We start from the raw sequence: 15,632 nt of genomic DNA on the forward strand, positions 1-15,632 counted from the left end.
TGCGGAATTGAAGGAAGATTATCTATCAACGTGTCAAAAATGCCTTACACTTTTTGCAATGGAATTTCTCATGTACGTGGATTACCAGCTAGACTAATCGTTTCCCAGTTCACTAAAACTGTAGGAATAAGAGTAGCTTCTGGTAAAACTAGCTTTAAAGTCCTTGATGGCTCCATTGATAGGAACAGTCCAGGATTTCTTTCAAGACTTCCAGGCAGAGAAAAAATGCACAAGTCTTTCGAAGAGTTTACTAACTTAGCGCTGCAAGGAGGCGGTGAAAAAGCTATCGAAAGGCACGTCAAACGGAACAAAAAACTCCTAGTTAGAGACAGGCTTAGTAAACTACTAGATGATGGCACAGATTTCCTTGAGTTGTCGCAGTTTGCAGGGTTTGATCTTGAGTATGGTGATGTGCCGAGTGCTGGGGTTGTGACAGGGGTTGGGCAAGTGTCCGGGCAACTGTGTATGATTATAGCAAATGATGCGACTGTTAAAGGTGGAACTGTTTATCCCATAACTGTGATGAAGCAGCTACGGGCACAGGAGATTGCTGAAACCAACAAACTTCCTTGTATATTTCTTATAGACTCTGGTGGAGGCTTCCTACCTTTACAGGTAAGGTTACAATAAAAAACGTTCCTAATAAATATTCTTTCGTGTCTGTCGAGGCACTGCCCCCTCTCACTTAAAGATGACGGAATCTGAATGCTCAAATTTTTGTTTGGCCCGCTTTTGAAAATGAAATCCAAAAGGTTCCTTTTTGCTTGAAAGATTTGTCCGAAGAGTCAAAATTTTGTTGGCTTGTTTGAAGAAAAAATCAAAACTTTGCCTGTTCAAAAACCTGTCTACCTTAGAGGGGGTGGGGGAGGGGGGGAGGGGGTATGGGGGGCTGGATAAAAAGAAAGGAACATCCCCTTCCCAAGAGCAGTACAAATTTTATTTCCTTACTTGAAAATTGCCCCATCCAAAGTTTGAACATAATTTTTAGGGGAAATATTAGTTTGTATTCACAAATCATAGTCCCAGTTAAAGAAATTTCTAAGTGACTCTCTCTCCAGTCCCAGCGAAAGAGATCCCATTCCTCTGTAGTTGCTTGGTGTTGCAGATAGGTAAAGTCACCAAATAGCATGATACAAAAGATCAACAAAACGGTGAGCAATACCGAGACACCACCAAAGAACAGCTAACCAACAATAGTTTCCACAACACCTAGAAACAGCCCATTTTTCCAGTCCAAAATACAGTCCCAGTTTTCATGAAAATAAAAGCTGTGTCATAGTATACATGTAGAATATCTCTCACAGCAGATCAGCCAGCAGATTGCATTAACTAACCTAACTGAATGAATCTGTCTTAAAACAGGCTGATCTTTTCCCAGAAACTGGTGGACGAACATTTTTCAATCAGGCTGTGATGTCAATGAGAGGAATTCCAATTGTAAGTGAGGTTATATTTTTTAGTACCAGTAAATCAATACAGTTTGTTAAAAGGGCTCTGGTTTTTCACTATGTTTCTTAGCCTTTTTTATCATCACAATAATTATTTTACATGCCGAGATCTCCTCTTTTTCAGTGCTTCCGATTGGTTAAAAATTTGCTTTAGCCAATTGGATGTACTACCCAGATCTTTGTAGTGATGAGTCATCAGTATGGAATTTTTGTATTTATTCCACAGATGTCATTTTGTGGGGAAATCAATGGTACAATTGTGAAATATTGGCTGTTTTCTCAGGCTAAATAAATATCTGTTTTGAGACCAGCACAATTTTGGCTTAAGAATGCTTTTCACCAACAGTCTAGCAAAAAGGCCAGTCATGAATTTTTAGCATGAATCTGGTGAGATACCATCCAGATTTTTGTCTTTTTTGCAAATGGGAACATTAAACCATGTGCATCGTATACTGAATTTTCCATCTGTCTGCAGATTTGTCTTGTATGTGGATCATGTACGGCAGGTGCAGCCTATGTACCCACAATGGCTGACGAAACTGTTATTGTTGATAAAATTGGAACAATATTTCTTGGTGGTCCACCTCTAGTTAAGGTAATAATGATTATAATAATAATAATGATGATAATAATAATAATAATAATAATAATAATTATTATTATTATTATTATTATTATTATTATTATTATTAATTAAGTGTCGTATGTAACTGCAAGGCATCTGACTGTCATGTTTTACCTTACATGTATAGCCATTTCAGTTTGTGAATTGGAAGAAATATTTTTAGAACTCTGCACTTATTTACTCATGTTTAAAGTCCTTACAGCTGTAAGAAGAGAGAGCCTTCCTACAATGGTGTACCAAAATTGAATGTATCAAAAACAACTCTAAACTAAGAATGCTGTGTTTATATGAAATATTTTTTTCTTTTACAATGGTTCTTCTTATTTATAATTTTTGGGTTATAAGCACTTTAACAACCTTTTTACTTTTCCTCCTTTTACAATATTATAAGGGTTAATAGTTGTTGTTGACTTTCATCCAGGCAGCCACTGGTGAAGTTGTTTCTGCAGAAGAACTTGGTGGTGCCACGATGCATTCTAGGTTAGTAAACAAAAATGTAATGTTGGGCTGTAACTATTTTTTCATTGACAAGCAAATGCAGTAAGAAAAAGTATACAGCTCTCAGATATATTTTTTTTTCACTTGAAACTACCCAGGTTTTATGCCCATCAGCAAAATGGGGGAAAACTTACTCCTGGCTCTGGGGCCTAAGTGATAGCCACTATGCTCAGTTTTCAAAGTGAATTCAGCAAAAGCTCAAACCCCTAGTCATTGTTTATTTTTGAAGGGACTGAATTGTATTGCTTCCCTTGCATTTCTTCCGAATGTTGCAATTGCCTTCACATTTAGGCTTTTTACATATTTTTTTATAATGTGATATACTATCTTTCTGAGATGTTTGTCAAGTGGGTGATTTTATTGTGAACTTGTATTAATAATCCTTGTGCATATACAGCGTTAGTGGCTGTACAGATCATTTTGCAGTGGATGAAGAAGAAGCACTGGAGACTACAAGAAATATCATTGCTACTTTAAATTGGGATCAGTCTATAAGGCCATCAGGTACATAAAGTTAGCCTCTTGAGGTAATGTTACACAGGATCATTCGTAACAATAATTTTTAGCTCAGCACAGTGTTGTAATTTTGGAACAGTGCTGCAACCAGTAAATGTCACAGTAATGTTGTGAAGCTTTGTTGTGCTATAAATTGTTGTTGCAAATCATAACATTTAGTCTGTCAGACAGTCAGTGAGTAATTGGTCGATCAGTCAGTCAGCAAGTTGAATTATGGTGATTGGTCAGCTGGTCAGTTGGCCAGTCATTCATTCATTTATTTATTCAGTTTGTCTGTCAGTTGTCAGTCTAATGGGTACAATTTGTTCTAAAGTTGGTCTGTTAATAAGTCTGTCAGTGAGTCTTTTTTTTGAGTTCAGTCAGTCATTTTCAATTGGAACATGTCATTTAGTTGTCGAGGTGTGAGTGGCTGAGTGATTGACACCTCGAACTCTGGATCTGAAGGTCCGGGGTTCAAGCCTCGCCTGTCGTGTTGTTTCCTTAGGCAAGAAACTTTACTCCACTTTGTCTCTCTTCACCCAGGTGTATAAATGGGTACTGGCGACATACTGCTGGGGGGTAACCCTGCAATGGACTAGCATCCTGTCCAGGTGGGAGTAGCAATACTCCTAGGTGGTTCATGCTAATAAAACCGCGATAAGCTCCGGCCGTTTGGGCCTTTGGCTTGTGTGTGCCTTTACCTTTTTATGTTAGTTAATTGCACTGTCAGTCAAATCAGTTACTCTATTGTCCTGTTAAAGTCAAATCAGAAGTCAAGTCAGTCATTCGTTTAGTAAGGCAAGTATACCAGTCATTATTTTGGTCAAGACATTTACATGTGCATGTAGTAACCTAATCAAGCCTAAGTAAAAGTTAGTAAGTCAGTTAGAGATTCAACTTAGTTATCTTAATGCTTACTTGCTGTCCTTTTTTCAGATGTATGTGCTCCTTTGTATGACCTGGAAGATCTCTCAGTTTTGGCCTTGTATGAAAGCTCGGAATTTCCAATATATCAGGTGAGCGTGTCAGTCAATCCTTTTAATCCTGAGAGTAGCAGACGTAAAAATTCAAGAAACATGAAAATAAGACGTGTTTTCATTTGAATGGTAATACAATATAGGATAGTGACCACATACTCAAACATTCATACAACCACATAAGAATGAAAGGGTTAATTTGAGCGGTCACGGTCGTTTCGCTACAAAGTCGTTTCGCTTCATCATAAAGTCGATTCGCTGCAACCAACTTTTTGTATTAAACAGTTTAAAACAATTTAGAATGAACTACAAACAGGTAATAACGAGTTAACTTAGGGAAACGACTTTACAACGTGGCAGCGAATCGACTTCATTGCGCAGCTAAACGACTTATAGCGAAACTACTTTGTAGTGAAACGACCATACTCCCACCATAGTATTTCGCCCATAGACTTAAAATTAAGGACGACATATTTATTCCAAACAAATAGTACCGTGTGAAATGACTTCTGAGGAGGTTTGATTTTAATGATCACACCCTACTCTTTTATTCACAGACTCAAAAGTTGACAGCAGTATAGAAAACAAATAGCTGAAATAGTACCTTGTGAAAATACTGTCTGCTGAAGAGGTTTTATTAGAATTAATCTTAACGTAATACAGAAGTGAGGATTTTGTGCACAGACTCAAAAATTAGAAACCCATTGCATATGTTGTCCTTGTGAAAATCTGGGAATGGAACAGGTTGTAACAATGGGGACAGTTGATTTCAGTATAGAGTACATGTATGTGGAAACAAGACTTAGGAGCCCCGAAACGTCTGTGTGAGTTTGAGATACCTTGGGGCAAATATTTTGAAAAGCTTCCGAGAATTTGGCTGAAAGACGTCCGTATACCGCAATTTCTATATTCTTAATTCACACGTGTCCCAGACTTTACTGGGCCGTATTTTCCTTGAGTCGTAATAACAGGTTTTTTCGTGGAAAGTTTGGACATAGTATCAAGAGTTCAGGGGACAAAATGTGTGGTCAATAGAGGTTATTATTGACCGATGGAAAGCTGTTTCAGCGAGCTTTGCATCAATGCAAGCCATTTTCTTTGAATAAAGCCGCTCTCTTGAAGAAATTTTACACGACAACTAATAACTCAACATGCATGCCGTTCCTACCTTTGGAGGCCGGTTGCAAGTGTTACAGCCAAAATATACACGTTCTGTGCTGCCCACAGACATTTGAAGAAAAAACCGCATGGCCCAAAAATGATGTGGCATGGCTCAAGCAAGCACGAAGGCGTCTCGGCCAGGAAAATGTCAAACAAGCAGTAGATTGGTTTGCAAATCAGCAACTCTGCACGTGCAGCACGCCTTTTTGGTACATTTCTTTATCGTCACGGCACGGGCGCAACGTGAAATTTCCTAAATTCACGTTGTATGGTAGACGCAACTAGAAGGCGCAGATTTTCTCTTTCTTTTTCTAAACTTTCTTACGGTCCGTGAAGATTCAACTTCTGTCCAATAGGCCTACATTTGGAGAGACAGCGGTGAAACGGTTGTAAAAGCGCGAACTCACTGTCTAGTAACCTCTGTCCCTAGTATTTTACGATGTGCAACTGGGAAAGCAACACGAACGTTAAGAGAGGAAAAGGTTTGCAAAAGTATGACCATGCTTTCTTTGCCGTCACTGCACGACTACGAAAGCTTACGGAGTATGGAGCAGACAAAAGTGGCCATGTTTTTGTTGTTGTTTTTTTTTTAGAAAAAATTGTTTTGGAAGGGCTTTCTGGTGAAAAGAGGTTTGAAGCTCTCTAACCGGTAGTAATAATAATTAGTAGGCAAATACCAGTTAGTTCACCTTTTCTACCCCAATTTCTTTCCTTTTCACATCGACCCCACCCCCCCCCCCCCCCGCCACCAAAAAAAACCCAAGAAAGCAAAACAAAAAAAGCAGAATTCTATGCAGCGAATCGACTTCATTTTGTAGCGAAACAACTTTCTTGCGAAACGACCGGTAAGCCTCCCTTAAATGAAGCAATTCTTGCGAAAGGAGCATGTCGCTAGTTTGTTCGTTGTTTTAGAAGTTTTATTTCATGTGGTGTGTAAGGAACGCATCTTATGACTTTTGTTTATTTTATAGGTGTTAGCACGTCTGGTGGATGGCAGTCAGTTTCAAGAATTTAAGACTAAGTTTGGATCAACACTTATAACAGGATTTGCGCATATATATGGGTACGTTTTGGCCCTTTTTCTCGCCAGGATAACCTGGGAATACAACCTTCTCTGCTGGCAAGAACTAAGCAAAGAGAGATGGCTGCATTCACAGGCTATCGCCAGGGAAGCTCTTTTATAAAACTGGCTTCCACAATAACGTCTCGATCACTCGAGATGTCTCAAGAATGGCGATCCAGGTGATCGGGACGATCACAATCTGGAGACACGCATGATGCACGTGGGTCTTAAGTCATTCATTATTCATTCAAAATATTTCGCCGCTTCTGATTGGCTTACTTCCGTCGGCCTTTTCTTCATAACCAGCTGGCGCTGATCGAATCAGGAAGTTTTAAGCAATATACCATCGATATTCATTTGGCTTTGGTTGGATACCTTTGTTGTAACACCAACTTATAAACAGTTGTAGCGTCGGGTTGTTTAACAAATAAAAAAACCTTGTCTGTACTCTGTTTTGTCGTAAAGCAGCAAGAAGCAGCTAGAGCCCAAATGAAGTGTAGGGGAAACACGAGACGTAGTCGATTGTTTCCGCCTTCTTCTTGATTGCTCTAGCTGCTTCCTAAGTGCTTTACAACAGAATAGTAAATAGAGAATCCATTAAATTCTCCGCGCATTACTTTCCAATTTTTAAAACAAATTATTAGCAGATTGCGTGACAGCTTTAGCGCCGTGATCTCTACTCCCATAAAACACGCTTTTTCAGCCAATCAGAGTGCGCGTTATATATGAAATTTATAGGTAAGATACTATTAGCGCGGGTAATTATTGTTAAGCGTACCTTGGCGTTACTTCTGAATTACATGATTTGTTCTTTACTTTAGGTATTTGGTGGGAATTGTCGCTAACAATGGTGCTCTAACTTCGAAAGCTTCGTTAAAGGTAAGGAATTGTGGCCTTCCTTCCGATTACGTGGCACTTTTTTATGCTTTCATTGAAAAAGAGGAAATCTGATGATGTTGTCGTGTTAGTTCCCTATGGCCGTTGTAAATTCTGAGGCTAGTAGTTTTTTGCGTTTTCACTCACGTAGCCAGCCGCTTTGTAAATTTGTTTGAGCAAAATAATACCGATATATCCAGAGGAAAAAGGTTCAACAACATCAACATGGTAGTCTGCTACACAGCCGTTTTTAGAGTCGTCACGCAACGCTCCTCCCCAATAGAAAAATTTGTGGGGAGGAGCGTTGCGTGACGACACTAAAAACGGCTGTGTAGCAGACTATCAACATGGCCGCTGTTTCATTGTTTTGGAACACTAAAATGGTGACGTGACGTTACGTTACACTCTATACATTCAACTTACATTCAATTTTTTTGGCCAAAGACAACTAAGTTCTTACTCGTGTGTCTTTCGACAAAATCTTGTGGTGTGACCATCCAAATTAAACCTCATTAATAGCCTTTTCAGATGGTATTGTTCGTGTTTTAAAAAACGAATTGATTGGGAATGGCTGTTGAACTGTGTATTTTGATACACAGGGAAAGCGGTGTGTACCAAAAGATTCCAGTTATCGCAGTGAACAGGTTTAAAGTTGCATGTATGAATTTGTTAAAAAAAACTTCAAGATGTTTCGTTCCATTGTCACATTCAAAGTAAGACGAATTTCGTTAAAAGGGAAAAGTACATTAATTTTTAAGAGAGTAAATACAACGGAAATACACCTAATAAGTCAAAACTTTAATATCGTCCTCTGTAAATTGCATTTTAAATCGTGATTAAGCCTGCTAATCATAATTGATATCAAGCAGAAGACTATTAGAGGGTTGCAATAATTATTATAAGCCCCTGGTGTTTTGTTACCACTTAGTACGACAGCTGTAAAGAGCAATCAACCAAGAGAGGCAGAAGGTTATGATAAATTTTTTCAGTTGTGAACATCAACGTTTTCGATTAGCGGAAAGTCGTCGAGGTCAAGAAACTCTTGTAGGTAAAGATGAACACGAGTGCACTAGAGAACGCAACGCGAGGTGATTCGCAATTTTCTTGTTCTCTCTTGGAGAGATTTCTTAACGAGTCTCGAGGAACCATGGATAAAGTCTACCTTATAAACTCTGTAATTAACGGTGTTTTCTCTTGCGTAGCAATCCTGACAAATACGCTGATAATGGCGACAATTCTGCTAAGGCCACGTCTCCGTTCTCCCACATTTTTTCTCCTTTTCGGTTTGGCTGTATCAGACTTCGGAGTAGGACTGTTAGCGCAACCTTTGTACGTCGTTTACAAGATAGCTGGTATTGCTGAAAACTCCAATCTTAACTGCGCGGCTGGTGTAGCCTTTGTCCTTGCTTCTAATCAGCTATCTGGAGTTTCGTTCTTGACTATGACTTTGCTAAGCGTTGATCGCTATCTAGGTCTTCATCTACATCTTAGATACAACGAACTTGTTACCGTTAACAGAGTCAAGATCGCTGTGGTTTCCACATGGATTTTAAGTGCGTCTGGTAACGTTTCATGGCTTTTCAGCTTAAAAGCATACTATAGCATATCCGCCACCGGCTTCGTGCTGTTTCTAATAGCTACTCTGTTCGCATATACCAATATATTGTTTACGGTCCGAAGACATCGTCGAAAGATTCAGCAACAAGCCGTTGCAGTTTTCAACCTGACTTCTGCCTCCTGGCAAGATGACACACCACCTCGTCAAGATACCAAAACTCAAGACCAAACGCCGAACAAAGAAAAACAGTCAGATGAAATGATGCCGGGGTACAAAAAGTCAGCAAAAAATATGTTTTTGATTTATATTGTCTTCCTTATTTGTGTGTTGCCTTTTACTTGTGTACTTTTGGTTTCGACCTTCATGGCTCGTAGCACGACTGTAGAAACTGCTTTTAACTTAACCATGTCTTTGGTGTTTATAAACTCGTCAGTGAACCCATTTTTGTATTGTGTTTTAATGAGGGATCTTCGAAGAGAAGTGCGGAACATGCTAGTAATTGTATCAGGATATTTTAGTTAGGCCGGGCGTAGATCATGATAATTTAGGGAGCTTAAGCAACAAAGACGAAGACGGCTACGAAAACGTCACTTTAAGAGCGACTTCGCGTTTATTCCATCTCGTTCCTTTTGTCAAATGTTGGCAAATTTTTCTGGAGTTGGTTCCTAAAGGACAGTATCAAATTTCGGAAAAACAAGAAGTCGTTGTCTTGTGGCACGTCCTCCACAAGAAGCAGTTGTGTAGGAGCTGCTTGTAAGGTCTCCCCTGGTTGGTCGCAGAAAACAATGACCTGTCATTCTTTCAATTGTTTCAGTATTGTTTGGGGTCAGGGTTAGGCACCATTGGTGACTTCTCTTCCGAGCAGCTGCTACACGCTACGGAAGTGAAACTAGGCATTTTCACTTCACAGTCGTGCAACGACGTCAAAGAAATGTTCAAAAAAGGATGATGTACATGAGGCGTGATGCACTTGCAAAGTTGTTGTTTTGGTTATGTAACGTTTTGCTTTTTTGCTGTTCTCGTTGTCGTCGGCGTCCTCGTTAATTCCGGAAAGATCTCGCGGTGTGGTGTTTATGCAAAATGAAAAGCAGCAACAGGCAAAACTTATCAACAAATTTCATATGCAGTTCAAACGTTCCAAGTAACAACTTTGTTGTGGAAAATTAAACTATCGCGTGCTAGAATTTCTTAGTAAGCCTAAAAACTGCTAACAGAGCTCCGGTGTGAGATTCTAAAGATGAAATCGCATGCGACGAGCAAATAGATTTCTGAAACGGGAGGCTTCCCTGTTGATTGCATTTGTACTCGTGTGCATGGGTTTGAATACACTGGACAAATAATTCATAATAAAATAAATATATTTATATTCCTTCGAAGCAAGTGATAAAACCGGATCATTTATGTACAACATACAACATGAGCTGTTGAAGTTCCTCGTTTAACTTGCAGTTCGTGTTTAGTACACTCCTCTTTTATCTGGGGACTTATTTATTTTTTTTAAATAAGATAACATTTCCAGTTGACCTTTCGCAGCAGTGGCACTAGTCTTAGCCTAGCGAGCTTGTTTTTAAGTTTTCTTTTTCGGGGCGTGGAGGGGTTATTAGGATCCTTACTATCTTGAAGCAAAAACTAGTAGTTTTTATTGTAGTGGACCAGTTTCTTTTTTTTCTGTTTACTTAACGCTGCAAAATAATTTTTTCTTTATATCGGGGACGAACGCTACAACTCGTATTTAAAATACAGAGTTTTATGCTGAGTCGAAACGGATCAAATAAGGCCTCATAAAGGCCTTACCTTGAAGGCGCGAAGATATGTATTAAAGGTTGATGGAAAATGCAAATATATACATGTATATTTGAAGTTTAAAATTAGCATGTGAACTAGTATATATCCAGAGGCTAGCTTTTTATTGTCAGCCGCTTTTAATTGCCAGAATTTTGCATTATTGAAGGCGAAATTGTTATTAGCTAAGGTGTTTTTTTAAATTTTCAATTATAAGTTGGTAGGTCTTATCCTATCTAGAGAAAATGAAATTTAAATAAACATACACTGTGTGTGTTATTTGACACTTTTAATCATGGACTGCCTTAAAATGACATAATCAAGTGTCGCAAATGTCTCCTATAACAGCTGAGTACATTTTTAAGTTAAAAAAAGTGTTATCGGCTTCGCCTTTGACAAAGAAAATCTTTCCGTTTTGCTATATTGACCCTCAACTTCCCTCACCCCTAGAAATTCTTTCCTGCCTTTTAAGTTGTTCCAAGGAACCCTTTTAAAAAACGTAGTGCCTAAGGACTAGGGACCTTAGGATACTACGACGGTTACAGCGGAGGGAACGATCAGAACACAATAGATTTGGGAAGCAAAACAACAATAGCCTCCATTCGATATTTTATCATTCTAACTTGAATTCGACGTTTTAGGGTCAAAATAGGCCACTTCCAAGTTCCAAAAACGCTCTCTTTCAAAATGAGGCTAGGTGCACAACCTTTCTTGTGAAAATGAGTTTTATTTGCATGAGAATGAAAAATCATTTCCATATCAAAGGCTGAGCACTCAACCTCGTTTTGAAACAGAGGCCCGGGGGAACTCGGAAATGGCCTATTACAATGATTCCATTGTCTCGCAGTTCCCAGAAGAGACTTAAGCACAATGAAAACCCAACCAAATATAGAAATATGACCAGAAAGCCTCGGAGTCATGTTAGAATTTTAATATATCGAACGCGGGTTATTATTCGCGTGCATCGCGCTTTTTTGTAAATTTTTTTTTCGCTCTTGCACAATTACGACGTGAAAGGACTAAATCTTAAGTTAACTTGAAAACAGGAACGGCAAGAAGATAAATTCTTACATCTCTGTCTGACGCTTCGAACGCGTTCCCCTCTCTTCAGCTCCAATCAAATTTTCCTTCTTTTTAATAACTGTAGGAATTGAAATAATCGCGAAAAAGTTTGAAGGGGTGGAAAATCGATTTTTCTGCAACGTTTTCATTAGCGTCACCGTTGTCGGCTCGTAAGGTCCCTAATATGTTCGTCATATTGTCCTCGAATGGCTCGTTGAAACGAAAACGGAGATAAGTCCTGGCCAGCTGGACGCCCCGTTGGCTGGAGCACACTTTCACCTTACTACATCTGTTGTGATTCTCTTCTCTTTTAAAAGAACAACTTAACCCTCTAGAGTTACTAAAATATAGTGTTTTTATATCTCTTAAAGGGAGCTCATTTTGTGGAGTTGTGTTGTCAGCGAAATATTCCACTTGTATTCCTTCAAAACATTGTACCCCAGTCTTCGGCTGACTTAACAGTAGAGAAACGCGCCTGCTTGATTAAAGATCAAGCTAAGATGATGTCAGCGGTCGCCTGCGCCCAGGTATTTGTACTATATATACGATAATGCCAGAGCCTCGGAAACAAAAATAATCACCGAGTGCGTAGCGTGAGGTTATTATTGTTAATAAGGCCAAGGGGCGAGGGTATTATCCGATTCAATGCACCTTTCCGTTGTTTAAGAACCAGTAGGTTATTATTGTGGGCACTAAAAGTGGAACAGTAGGTTATTATTCGTAATGATGACCTCCTCCTGCACCTCAGTGAGCTGCCCTTCCATTTATTGAAAATGATAGCCTGTTCATGCATTAATTGGGCAGAAACTGCACCAACAACTCTTCTCTTGCGTAAGGTCCCAACTAGCGAATTGACCTGCCTTCAGATAAACGGATTCGTGAACCCCGACCTCTTAACTTTTCCCTTACTGTTTTATATTCAGCCGCTTTGAATTTCAGTTTGAGAGTTACTCATTAGGTACTACTTTACTTGTGTTTTCTTCTGCAATTTGTAGGTAATTTTCGACGCCATTTTTTCAGAAGCTTTTCCCAGTAGATTTTTCCATTGTTTTTTCTTTGCTCTAGTTCTTAATAACGACTTCTCCCTTTTGCAACTAATTACTGAACTTTCTTTGCACGGTTTCCTGTTGAGTTGCTCTTTTTATATCCAGTGAGGGTTAACTTTTTCTTTTTATATTTTTATTTTTCCTTGTCTATAGGTTCCAAAAATTTGTGTGATTATGAAAGGCAGCTATGGACCGAATAATTATGCGATGGTAAGACTAAGGAAAAGCGTTTAGCAATAGTGTCTTGTTTCTTCCTGGAGTGTCTGAATAGGGTTTGGTGCCCTAGCCTTTGAGTGAACGTAAGGCTGAGGGTGACCTTGTTTTGATACAGACTTCCTTCCTTTTCTGATGTAAATTTCGCTTAAAAAATACTATTTAGAATAACAAAAACATGATTTACATAATAAAGCAAGCAGAGTTGTATCAAAACAAGGTCAACTCTAGCCTCGTTTCCAAGGGCCTGGTTACATGGAGGTGGGGGACCCCAGGTAGGTGAGGTAACCCGCCTGTCCATATAATCTCTCCTTTTAATTTGATCACGTTTACATGTTAGGTGGGGTGACCCGCTTCATGTTACCTCACCTACCTGGGGTACCCCACCTTCATGTAAACAGGCCCCAACTGTAACTGTAAAATGAGCTATTCGTGCAACGGTCACTTAATTATAAAATGTTCTCTTGGAAGCATGTTCTGTTTCGATAGAGATATTTATATTGCTTAAAAGCAAAGACAAAGAAAAATTACGACTAAACAATCAACTACATTTTGAAATCTTGTATCAGTAAAAAAAGATAGAATTTAAATACAGGGCTACAAGTGCGCCTCTACTCTTAGATAAAATTTAGTCTTGTTAAAATCATTCTTACTTTCAAACGAGGTCAGAAAGGCTAATTATCATACTTATAAAAGAATGTATTAATAGCTCGTCACTAAGAAACTGGTCTATAGTGTGTCATTGGATCTCAGTCCGTATTTAGAATTCGGTTTGAGTGAAACAAGATCACTGATATATCGCGGAGCTGCACCATGAATGGCCTTGTACGTGATAAGAATAATATTAAAGTCAATCCTGTGTTTCATGTTTAACCAGTAAAGTTTAGTTAACAAAGAAGTACTATGACAGAATCTGGGAACTATCTGCATTATCACCCAAGACCTTTAACAGACTTGTCCGTCAAATACGGGTTTTAAAGAAAGATACGACCATTTAGACCACCTTTCAGATAAATTAACTTTAAACAAACTTTCTTTTCAGTGTGGACGTTCGTTTGAGCCTCGCTTCCTCTTCACCTGGCCCACTGCTCAGGTTGCTATGGATACAGCGGAAAACATGGTGGACATTTGCGTTGCCGAGGTAATGTATGCTTGCAGTACAGAAGGAGGGAGGCGTAAAAAGGTTGGATTGAACACGTTTATCTGTGCTTAGGGCCTTTGATTCGATGACCCAAAGCTATCTCGGTAGTACTGGAACACTGACTAATTCAGGGCTTGAAGCTCAATCAAATCTCTTAAACTTTTATTAGACAAAGAGAGACGCGCCTAACATTTAGGGCAAAAAAGGCGGTATCACTTCGTCCTATCTGCGCTTACTTTTTCTTAAATTTTCTCGGTTACAACATGTAAACTGTAGTCGACTAGATAAAATTAAACTTGGAATAAAAACTTTTCTGACGGGAGGGATGGGGAATTTAAAACTCAAGTTTCTGTTGATTTTGTTTTCTGTAGAACGGAGTTGAAAATGATCAAGCGGACGAGGAGAAACGTCAAGCATTAAAAGACAAGTTACTTAAGAAGTAAGATTGGCTCTTGTGTATATTACCGTAAATTGTCAGCCGTGAATTTGATCCATTGGATAAAAAGTAACAAGAACCTGCCAAATGTCTGTTAAGCAGCCACAATTCTTGATCCCTTCACGGTGGTAAAGGTTTTGGTGATATATATCGGTAAGATATCGGTGATACATATCACTTATATTTAGTAAGGTTTCGGTGATGTATGTCGGTAAGGTGTGGAGTGTATCGGTAAGGTTCGTTGGTGTATATCGTTAGTGTCGGTGATGTATAGCGGTAAGGTTTCGTTGGTGTATATTCGGTAAGGTTTCGGTGGTGTATATCAGTAATGTGTCGGTGATGTATATCGATAAGGTTGTCGGTGATGTGTATCGGTAAGGTGTCGGTGATGTATATCGATAAGGCGTCGGCGATGTGTATCGGTGATGTATATCGGTAAGGTGTCGGTGATGTATACCGGTAAGGTGTCGGTGATGTATATCGGTAAGGTGTCGGTGATGTATATAGGTAAGGCGTCGGTTATGTCTATCGGTAAGGTGTAGTGATGTATATCGGTAACGCGTAGTGATGTATATCGGTAAGGTGTCGGTGGTGTATATTGGTAAGGCGTCGGTGATGTTTATCGGTAAGGTGTATTGATATATCGGTAAGTTGTCGGTGGTAATATCAGTAGAAATCTGTAACTTAAGGTAACGGTGATCTATATCTGTGCTGTATATCGGTAAGGTGCAGTGATGTACATCGGTAAGGTGTCGGTGGTGTATATTGGTAAGGTGTCGGTGATTTACATTGGTAAGGCGTCGGTGATGTTTCTCGGTAAGGTGTATTGATATATCGGTAAATTGTCGGTGGTAATATCAGTAGGTATCTGTAACTTAAGGTAACGGTGATGCATATCTGTGCTGTATATAGGTAAGGTGTCGGTGAAGTGGTGATTGCTTGTTTCTTAAGTATTTTCTTAAGTTTCCTAAACTATTTACTGAAGAATTCCTTCCAATAATTAGATTTGAGAGGGAATCAAATGCCTACTACGGATCAAGCCGATTATGGGATGATGGAGTTATTCTGCCTCAAGACACGAGGAAGGTAAGAACAACTACTAATTCTTTGTATGAGGGGAAGATTTATGCAAGGATCACAAACATTACTCAGCGGACTTCTGTCATGGCAAGAGATTAGTCATGTATTTCAATAACATTTGGAAGTTCGCCTTCTGTTTCCTTACTTTGCCAAGATTTGCTACGAACTAAC

The 15,632-nt window shown here is 39.1% G+C and overlaps 2 protein-coding genes across 2 annotated transcripts in view; both read left to right on the top strand.

The window, feature by feature from the left end:
* LOC140922071 (methylcrotonoyl-CoA carboxylase beta chain, mitochondrial-like) overlaps positions 1 to 15,632 on the top strand; it is an 18,852-nt gene continuing 3,220 nt past the window's right edge. The window contains exons 1-13 of the mRNA XM_073372095.1: positions 1 to 615; positions 1,363 to 1,437; positions 1,924 to 2,043; positions 2,495 to 2,553; positions 2,969 to 3,075; positions 4,003 to 4,082; positions 6,176 to 6,267; positions 7,089 to 7,146; positions 11,917 to 12,072; positions 12,745 to 12,801; positions 13,847 to 13,945; positions 14,317 to 14,384; positions 15,386 to 15,467. Of these exons, the coding sequence (XP_073228196.1) occupies positions 40 to 615; positions 1,363 to 1,437; positions 1,924 to 2,043; positions 2,495 to 2,553; positions 2,969 to 3,075; positions 4,003 to 4,082; positions 6,176 to 6,267; positions 7,089 to 7,146; positions 11,917 to 12,072; positions 12,745 to 12,801; positions 13,847 to 13,945; positions 14,317 to 14,384; positions 15,386 to 15,467 (1,629 nt within the window). The 5' untranslated portion in view covers positions 1 to 39. The remainder of the gene's footprint in view (positions 616 to 1,362; positions 1,438 to 1,923; positions 2,044 to 2,494; positions 2,554 to 2,968; positions 3,076 to 4,002; positions 4,083 to 6,175; positions 6,268 to 7,088; positions 7,147 to 11,916; positions 12,073 to 12,744; positions 12,802 to 13,846; positions 13,946 to 14,316; positions 14,385 to 15,385; positions 15,468 to 15,632) is intronic.
* Positions 8,013 to 9,242, top strand: LOC140921777 (alpha-1A adrenergic receptor-like). Its single transcript, XM_073371778.1, has one exon. It carries the CDS (start codon positions 8,198 to 8,200, stop codon positions 9,221 to 9,223), a length of 1,026 nt encoding a protein of 341 aa, XP_073227879.1. The 5' UTR covers positions 8,013 to 8,197; the 3' UTR covers positions 9,224 to 9,242.

The sequence above is a fragment of the Porites lutea genome, chromosome 12, assembly GCF_958299795.1.
Source record: "Porites lutea chromosome 12, jaPorLute2.1, whole genome shotgun sequence".
NCBI classification, from domain to species: domain Eukaryota; kingdom Metazoa; phylum Cnidaria; class Anthozoa; order Scleractinia; family Poritidae; genus Porites; species Porites lutea.